Source organism: Hakea prostrata, chromosome 1 (genome assembly GCF_041222555.1).
Source record: "Hakea prostrata isolate BN-2017 chromosome 1, UWA_Hpros_2, whole genome shotgun sequence".
Lineage (NCBI taxonomy): Eukaryota > Viridiplantae > Streptophyta > Magnoliopsida > Proteales > Proteaceae > Hakea > Hakea prostrata.
In genome coordinates this window covers 36,451,661-36,461,572 of record NC_142600.1, presented here as the reverse complement: position 1 = coordinate 36,461,572, position 9,912 = coordinate 36,451,661, and the positions used below count along the sequence as shown (strand labels likewise).

The window sequence follows — 9,912 nt, the reverse complement described above, 5'->3', positions numbered from 1 at the left end:
GCCAAGCCCCAGTACTGAAGGATGGAGTTATATTCCACTTCAAGTCCATGTATCTCTTGATACCATGGAATGGATTTGATCTTCCTGACGGCAACCTCGTCTTCTCTGGATAAGGGAAGGCCTTGGTTATTCTCGGAAGAAGAAGTACACCTCCTCCAGGTGGTTGGGAAGTTAAGATCTGATGGAGGCGCTCGACAGAAAAAGTATCGTTCGCGCCATCTTTTGTGGTTAGTAGGGCAAGTTCCTTTGATAAGGATGTTGCCCCTCCAATCAAGTTCAGCCTTATTGCGTTTGGACAGAAAAACCCATCCGGGAGGATGGGAGATAGAAAGAACATGAAAATGTACAAAGAGAGAAAGAGATGGCGTAATGCCAAGTTCAAAACACAAACCCAAGAAGCCGACGATGAGACGCCAGCTATTGGGGAGGAGCATTCCGGGACAAATGTTCCAATGATTCAGAACTGCGTAGAACAAAGGATTAAAAAAGGGAAAGCAAACCCCGCTTTCCAGTGCATCTATATACAGAGAAAATTCACCCGAAAGGGTTGAATCAACCCTCTCATCAGGGTGGGGAGCCCTAACCTGATAAGAGGAAGGAAAATGAAAATCTTGGACAGCTGAAAGAAGGGTTTCCTCATCGTAAATGGAGGGAACAGAGCCAGGTCCACCATCAGACCAGGAAGTTTGAGGCTGCCTAGAAGACTCGACAATCTTGGAAGATCCAGACTCGAGAAGGACAGGAGAAGTTTCGGTTTTTCTTTCTAAACCTTTTTGAGAAACTTCAGCAAACTCGCGCCAGAGGACAGTTAGGGTTTTGTTATCACTATCCGATTGTTCGGGAGCAGGAGAAGCAAAAGCCTCACTGCTATTACCAACACTGGGTACCAGAGAAGCCCTATCGTCCGCCATTATTTGTTTCAGTAAACTACAAAAAGAAAAAGACCAGTAAACTTACTGATTCAGTGAGGCGGAAGCTTAAGAGCAAGAAGGCGCGAAGCAAACAACAAAGGTTCAAATTCCAGACAGGAAGAATGAAACCTACGAAGACAACGAACCGCTTTTAAAACTACCGCACGAGTGTTCGGGAATCTGAACGATCGAGATTGATTCAAAATCAACGATCAAGATTGAAAGACGTTTTGAAAGTTTGAACTCACGAATCCGAAATAGGCGTTCGGAAACTGTCACTTGGATGAAAAGAGCCACGACAGATCAACTGCAAGGAGATACGTGGCCTTACACTCACAACGCTCGAGGAAAAGTGACCACCGCATTAAATGTGATATGACATTTAATGAAGCACGCAGAGATTATCACCTGACGACGAACCCAGTTAAAAACCAAGCCCTCGGGATCGACCGAACGCTTGGTCTGGGGGGCTCATGATACAGAGAGATTATGATCAGACCGGGTTCATACCTTGTCCGACCCTCAACCCCGGTCGAGACGGAGAGAACCAACTCGCTCCCGAGCGAACCGGATCCAAAAGATGGCTTGCTGAAGTAGAAAGCTTACTCGGCTGCAAGCGCGCCCTAATCTTACTTATGGATTAGGGTAATCACCCTAATGATGGCAGACTCGAATTGACGGCTGCGGATAATCATTATCGAAGGGATAATCATCACATAACCTAAAGGTTATCTCAGGAGTCCTCTACTAGTCCAAACTAGTAGAAGTCTATTGCTCAACGGATCTAACTATTAAGATCAAACGACTACCCGAAGAAGGCTCAAGTGCATCCAACGAAGGAGATTCGAAGGTACACTCTATATAAACCTCACTATCATACAAGGTGAGGGGATCGAAAAGAATACTATCTGAGACTCAGGTTCAGATACATACTGATAGACCTAAACTATCAGCGATCTGCTATCTAGATCACCTTTCCCAGTTCTTCATTCCTTAGCTCTGTGCTTCTAGCAGAGTCGTTTGTGATTAAGTTCATCAATTGACTTAGCCTTCGGAGGTGGACTCCCGACCCTAGCGGTCGGGCCACATCTGACGCTTTCGTTTTGCAGGTCATCAAGAGGAGATCAAAGGGCTGAGCAGATTTTGGACGCATCAGTTAGTCTTGCCTGTTCTAAGTTCTGTTCTATTTTGACCTGCACTAGCATTACTATTTTGATGTACTTCTGGTTAGCATAGAAGAGTAATATCAATCTCTCTCAGTTTTTAACCAATCATATTAAAACTAAGGTTTGATGTTTATCCTCAGATTGGTCCTAGAGTGGTAACACGAATCAAAGAACAAGAAGAAAGAAAAGAGATTTTTTTGGAGAAGTTCTCAATCCTTTCCTAAAATCTGAACCAACCCTTCAACTATTTCCTTTTCATCCTATAGGAATTTTGAACCCTTCAATATATGGATATGGATTTGCCTTGATGCATGTTATAACACATGTAGTGGTCATTATTCTACATCAAATCATCTAAATTTTCCTTGTGTGTTTCAGGTATGGAAAATGAATCCAATTTGCTTCTCTAGAAACTTGAATTGATGCATAAGTGAATGAGAAAGCTGATTTGTCAAGCTAGAGGGTATGAACTTGATGCAATTGATATCTAAGTTTGTGGAGGCACTTAGCACTGGATTAGCCTACATTAGTCATTTTCAAAGTAACTTTTGTAAAAATATTAATATTTTTCTTTCCTCCCTTTGTTGTAGACTTTTTTTTTTGTAAGACCTGGAGTAACATGTTATATATCTTTCCTCCCTTTGTTGTAGACTTGTAGTAACATGTTAATATATCTTTGTTCATTTGGAATTGCTAGTAATCCATGTACTTCATAGGTCAACTTTAACAATTTTTAATTGTATATATAATGATTGATTGTTATAAAAAAAAAATTTTTTTTTTTTTTTTTATTTTGGTACATGATAGTGCATGTTATTAGGATTTTGATAATTCTAAATGTTATTTGTCACTTTTAGGTGTATGTTATTGAAGGATTAGGATGATGATCCGTATCAAAATTTTTTTTACAAAAAAGTCTATTTTTGGCGACGGTTCAAAATGATTCTTATCAATTTTTTTGAGTGACGGTTACTTTTTGAACCGTCGCCAAAAACGTTAAACAAATAATTAAAAACATTATTTTTATCGTCGCCAAAAATTGTAGTTTCGGCCATGGTTTCTTATAAACCATCACACAATAATGTGGTTTTGCCCGGCCAATTCTTGCAATATTTGTCGACGGTTTAAAAGAACCCGTCACCCAATAGTGTACTTTTCATTTTCGGCGACGTTAGCGGCCACGGTCATAAACCGTAGTGTAATATTTTTGGCGACGGTTTGGAGGCTTTTGGCAACGGTTTGAAACAGTCGCCAAAAATAGGTTTTTTTGTAGTGTACCTAAGAACGTATACTCAACTCTGCATATCAAACTGGAAGGACTAGTGGTGAAAATTTGGAACTTGCAATAGTATGATCAGAAGGGCCTGAAACAATTCTAGTTAATACTCATTTCAATGGGTATTATTAACCCTGCAAAAGATCTGACAGATCTGAGATCAGAACAAGTACTGTTATGTTTAAGATGCAAGCTAACCTTCTTCTTTTTTCATTCTTAGCCTTCGACATATTAACAATTATTGCATTAAATTTCATAGCTTGCAAATATTACTGTCATTATCTCGATGGGGTAAATTTTAAATTTAGCATCTTAAGTAAATAAAACTTGAAAAATATAACTTCGATCAACATAAAACACACATATAACGTGGTTGCAACAGCTGCAGGGGCTTAAAGACAAATTCAGGCTAATGAACGGCCAATTAAGGTTGAGCTAGCATCAAAATCGTGACCACAGTTGCTGGGGTGATGAGGTGAGCAGACCTTTCTCTTGCAAGCTTATCACAGTGTCATACAGTGCTTCCTTCACAGGTGTGAACTCGAGGCCCAGATCCCTGAGCTTCTGGTTCGAGAACTTGTATGGCTTCACCCTTGGATTCACTTCATCTGAGCACCTGCATTCACCCATGTCAAGATTGCATAAGGAATATATCTTCATTTATACAAGCATAACATATGAAGCAGTTAATTATGAAAAGACTTGGAGATGTCTCTACTTACTTGGTAGGAATGGGATAATAAGGGAACATGTCATGAAGCATGGAAGCAATGTCTCCTCGATGAAGTACGCTCTCGATGCAGACGTAGCGCCCAGATGCGGATGGGTTCTCATAAACAAGAATATGAGCCATGGCAACATCCTTTACATGAGTATAACCCTGTATAGCATTTGAAAACTTCTCGTGCCTCCCATTCAAAAAATAAAGAATATGAGCTGAACTAACATTCTTAGTAGGTTGAAGCAGTGGACCAATTGTCAACGGAGGGATCACGCTCACCAGATCCAACACTGTCTTCTTCGCCATCTCCCATGCTGTTCGCTCTGCCAGCATCTTCCCATAAGCGTACCAGTCCTACTCCACAATTAATAATCCATGCCATGATTATTAACTAATTCGTCAAAGTTATATATTTAAATACATGTTGAAATTTTCCTTTAATGAAATTACCGGAATGCTTTTCACATAGTTGGGATCGCTCCAACAAGTCTCATCAATGACCTTGTCGGGATCAATGTTGGCTTCCAGGTATGCTACTAAAATTGAAGAAGTGTAAACCACTCGTCTAACTTTTGCTTCTGCTGCGGCTTTCATCACATTCGTGGTTCCTCTGATTGCCGGCTCTACCACTTGTTCCTGGAAAAGAAATTTTATGTAATTTTTTTTTAAGGGTTTGTTTGGTTACATAAATTCAAAGATTTGATATCTTTGAATTCACAAATGGGAGATTTATACACGTTTGGATGTGTGAATTCATGGATTCATTAAATCTAGAGATTCACTTTTTTACACAAAAAATGTGAATCTGTAGATTTATGGGTATAAGGTGAGATCCAAAGATTTTTCCCTACTATTAAAGTGTTAAACATTTGAACCATGACTGCATAAATGTTTTTTCATGATGAATCTATAGATTTCATTTCAATGTTCAGGCTAACCAAACAGTTAATTTTATGAACCATGACTCCATAGATTTGAAATCTCTAAATGTTTTAAATATCCTGACTCAAATAACCAAACAGGCCCCAAATTATTTTAGAAAATCAATATTATCTTTATGAGAACTATTTTAAGAATAACCAAAGGTCATTGCAGGGAACAAAGCAGTCAGAATACTCTAGCTTTTCTTTTCTTTTCTTTTTCTTTTTCGTAGGAGTTAGAATAGTCTAGCTTCCGTCCGATGAAATAGATCTATTTATTTATTTATAGAAAGAAACTGAATTAAAGAGAGCTAACAATTCTACCAAAAATAGAAATAAATAAAAAATAAAAAAAAGAAGCTAGCAAACTCCAGGAGCAGGACGAGTGTCCTGTAACCAATGAAATAGGAACTTGACAACAAGCAAAAAAAAGAAGTCTTCAAGCCAACCACTTGAGAGTGAACAGAGTCAGTGAGGGAGGAAAGAAGCCAACTCAACAGTAGTTGATCTTGTTTGTGCCAAGTGAAGAATGCAGGATTTGGTCTCGGAGAAGCAGAGTCAGAATCAAGAAACGGATCAGGCTGAGAATTCGTTCCATCAACTAGAGACATGAAACCAGTGGTGTTTAACAAGGCAAAAATTGAGAACGCCATATCAAATAATTCTCTCTAGAAAGCTTGACTGACAAATAGTGATGGACATTTGAAAACGAATAAGAAGAAGATGAATCCGACGGGTGCACATCAGATGTAGAAGAATCTGACGCCATGAATCACAAATCTTGTGAAATCTTGACAAAAAGAATCTCAACAAAATGCAGAGAACAGAGCAGCTACTGGTTCGTCTCAATCTGAGCTGAAACTTTGGAACACGGAGCACAGATAACCAAATCTGAAACAGAGGCTTGCAACACTCAGATCTCAAACCACAAATCACATATGAAACTGAAGAAATCTGAAGAAACACACCAAATCTGATCACAAAACACACAAAAACTGGAACGAACTGAAGAAATCTGAAGCGAATCTGCAGAAACACACCAAAAAACTGCAACCAGATCAACGCGGGTTGAACTGCAGAAATCTGAAAATCTGTAACTGGAAACACACAACAAAACTGCAGAAACTCAAACCACACCAACTGCAGAAACTCAAACCAGCAACGACAATTCAAGAAACCAGCAACAACCACAGATCGGAGAAGAAGAACTTAGAAGAAGCAGAGCATAGAGCTGTTGAGAAACCAAGTTCAAGAAAAGAAAACGACAGTTCTAAGAAAAGTAGCAGCAGATTCTTGATTCAAGAAACGTGTCAAATGTTGATACATGGTTCAAGAAGAATAGTCAAGAAAGAAGTGTGAACCAAAAAATGTGTATGAACCAGGTTAACCCAAGCGACTGATACCATATTAAAGTAAGTTTGAAGATACCCCATAAATCAGGTTCATCATATATTTATATGAGACTGTAGTACAGACTATGATAGTGTAGTAAAATATTTTCTATTCCTTAATACTTGACAACAAGCAAAGATAGCACCTAAGTAGCAACCTGTATTTTTTCCATATAATGTGTTACTAAAATTTTTCTTTTTTTCAATATAATGAATACACTAAATTATAATTGAACCTGAGGAAAATTAATGCTAGCGGACCTTTCAAACTGAATTATAGAGAAAGTCATAAATAGGACTTAGAGGACCCACCAGCGCACCTCCACTGTTTTTTCGGTAGACCCTACCCCTACCCTCAAAGAAGACTAATGTTTTGTTAGGCAAATCAGTTCAAAAATGTGCTTCGTTATAAAGAAAAATCTATTTTCCCCTCACTTTATTTGGTTATATGTGCATACATCGTGTTTTAAACGCTGAACCTACAACCACCAGCACGTCAGCGACACTAGCCTACCAAAATACTAAGTAGTCTGTAGTCTGATTTCTTACTGTGTATTCACAATTTTATTGATGATGTGTTATAGAATTTGGTGGAAAGAAAGAAAATAATCTAGAGACTCTAAGACCCCATTGACAGAGAGCAGCTTCCATCAGGTGCAGCGAAGAACCCGGGCGCAATACGGAAGAACGACCTTTAAACAAGCAAAGTTGTTGTAAATATGTTTAAAACTTTATATATAAATATTTTACTTATTTTAATTGTGTCTTTTATCCATGGTTTTATTTAGTCCCACATCGGGTGGAGAGGATCTGATTATATGGTTTTTATATAGTAAGAGCCCAGGTATTATTAATTTACTTGATACCCTATAGTGACCCTGCCATGATTATATAGATAGATATATATATTAATATTAAAATATTAATATATCTATATGACTTGGGGGGGCCGTAGGTCGTGGGCTTGATCCGGAAGGCCCAGTTTGTCATGGGCCCTATTCTGGAAAGCCCACTACTGGGTGAATACGTGGAGATGCCATTAGAGTGGCACTCTCCTGTAGGGAGGTCAGCTGAAGGTACCTTGCTGAAAAGAGTTGAGCTGAAAGGTACCCTCACAGCTTTATCCTTTCACCCACAACCTTTGGGGCTCTATATAAACTCCATTTCGTGCTCATTCTTGACACACAGAATTCCTCCTCCTCTTTATTTCTCTCTCTCCCTGTTATTCTGTTAAGCAGTGAACATAACCTGATTATACCTTGAGTAAACCTTTCTGGGGTGCAACCTTAAAGGTTTGGGCTGACTGATCTTGGGGTGAAGACACTTTTAGAACCCGTATTGCACAATTCGGGGTGTCTAAATACCTTAAGGAAAGTACTTCAGGTACGTTTCAGCTCTAAAGAAGTACTGTGATTACAACAACAGTTCTGTTGTGCGTGCAGATCCCTCAGACGTCAACAACAAAAGTTCATAAAATTTTGGGGGAAAATTAAGAAGAATACTTACAGAATCATTCACAATTGGGTAAGCTATGTGGAAAACTCCAGTGCATCCTCTGATTGCATCACGGATGCTCTCATAATCAAGAATGTCTGCTTTACAAAGAATTAATCTCTCGTTAGCCCCTGGCGGCATCTTCAAATGAAAGTTCTTGGGATCATCTGTCACAACAAACATAATGTGAAATTGTGCTCCTCTTGTCTTACTCTGAGAGAGAGAGAGAAAGATATAATTATGAAGAAGTGAACTTACATGGGTCTCGAAGTGTTCCCTTGACAAAGTAACCCCTTTCAAGGAGAAGCTTGACAACCCATGAAGCAATGAAGCCTCCTGCACCAGTAACACACACCATTTGTCTGGAAAACATCGTATTTTGTTTTTGGAATAGAAGAACAGTGGAGATATGGTGGACAGTAGGGTTTGATGCCTTGTTATATATAGTGTGGTGTCTATTAGTCGTATTCTTTAATTTATTTCTTTTTCGTAATATATATTTTAATTCGGGGGGTTGGCGTAGTGACACACACGGTTTGGCCAGAAATCAGCGAAGATGTTTTATGTTTAACAAACCTCCGGCCCCAAGATCACACGATTTGAAAGAAAAAGACGAGAAGAAAATACGCCCGATTGCAAGATTGGTTAAATTTTCCTTTTTATTTATTTGTTTTTTGTTTTTTAATATTCTATTTATATTTTATTTGAATATTATTTTTGTAAATTCCGGTAGAAGTCAATTTGCCTACCTCTTTATACAATTCAACGTCTGGTAGAATAATGCCCATGGTTTGGTCAGATACCACCTCAAAATCAATTATTGTGTCCGTATTTCTTTTCAAGAGGCTAGATGATTGGGTTATACCAGGGTGGAATATTCACTTAGATTCTTTGAATATTAAAAAATAGGGTAATTTTCATCTGGACCCCCTGAGGTTTAGTGTATGTCATTTTTAGTCCAAAAAACCTGAAACTTTGCATCTGCCTCCCCTGTAGTATGGAAAAAGTCAATTTAAGGACAAATTATCACTTTCTAAGACAAATTTACCCTTATTTTTTTTTCTTAATTTAAATTTTTTTTATTTTTACATTTTACGGGATTAAAAGTTATTAATTTACAAAATCAGACCTTCTTCTATTATCCGATTCCCAAATCTCTAGTTCTTCTCTGTCATCAGAAATGGTTAAAGGTTCAGTCGATTACAAAGGTCAACCGGCGATTGCATCCGAAACAGGCCGATGGGTATCTGCCGTTTTCATCATAGTAAGTGTTGATTAATTTCGTTTCCTTTCTCTTTCTTTGTTTCGTTTCAATCAATTGAGAAATGATTAATAAAGTTTTTTTCTCTTCTGTGAAACAAATTTAACTCAGTTCATCAGCAATGGATCATTCTTCTGATTTATGAGAAATGGTTAGATCTGAAACAGGCCGATGGAGATCTGCCGTTTTCATTATCGGTAAGTGTTAATTAATTTCATTTCCTTTCTCTTTCTTTCTCTTTCTTTCTCTTTCTTTGTTTCGCTTCGATCAATTGAGAAATGAAGATAAAGATTTAGAAGTGGTAGAACTAGGGATTTGGGAATTTGGGAATTTGGGAATCAGGTAATGAAGGAGGGTCTGATTTTGTAAATTAATAAACTTTAAACCCTTCAAATGTAAAAAAATAAAAAAATTAAAAAAAATGAAAAAGGATAAATTTGTCATAAAAGTGATCATTTGTCCTTAAATTAACTTCTTCTATACTACAAGGGAGGCAGATGCAAAGTTTCAATTTTTCTGGACTAAAAATGATATAGGCCAAACCTCAGGGGTCCAGATATAAAATTACCCTAAAAAATATCAACTCAAATCCAACCTTGTTGGATTCTCACTAGCAGACGCCTACCCCAATTGAGCCTAGTCGGTCTAGGCTCAGATGGTCTTGATTGGCCTATTATGGTTTTAATGGACTTTTATCAATTATGTATGGCTCTGATTTTGTGTAATTTAAAAATAAGGCAAATGCACCCTTAGTGGTGAATGGGGAACCCTC

At 38.0% G+C, this 9,912-nt stretch overlaps 1 protein-coding gene across 1 annotated transcript; it reads right to left on the bottom strand.

Annotated features, from left to right (window-relative positions):
* Window positions 1–3,794: 3,794 nt before the first annotated feature.
* Window positions 3,795–8,237, bottom strand: LOC149028879 (cinnamoyl-CoA reductase 1-like). Its single transcript, XM_089168294.1, has 5 exons — window positions 8,138–8,237; window positions 7,892–8,046; window positions 4,525–4,710; window positions 4,076–4,428; window positions 3,795–3,969 (listed from the first exon to the last, which is right to left on the bottom strand). Exons 1-5 carry the CDS (start codon window positions 8,235–8,237, stop codon window positions 3,795–3,797), a joined length of 969 nt encoding a protein of 322 aa, XP_089024420.1.
* Between the last annotated feature and the right edge of the window lie 1,675 nt (window positions 8,238–9,912).

Excerpts from the sequence above, each read along its gene's own strand:
- LOC149028879 (XM_089168294.1), bottom strand. The coding sequence starts at position 8,237 with ATGGTGTGTGTTACTGGTGCAGGAGGCTTCATTGCTTCATGGGTTGTC. Across the intron at positions 4,711-7,891 it reads ACCCAATTGTGAATGATTCT|GAACAAGTGGTAGAGCCGGC; the intron begins GTAAGTATTCTT and ends TTTCTTTTCCAG. Across the intron at positions 4,429-4,524 it reads ACTATGTGAAAAGCATTCCG|GACTGGTACGCTTATGGGAA; the intron begins GTAATTTCATTA and ends ATTGTGGAGTAG.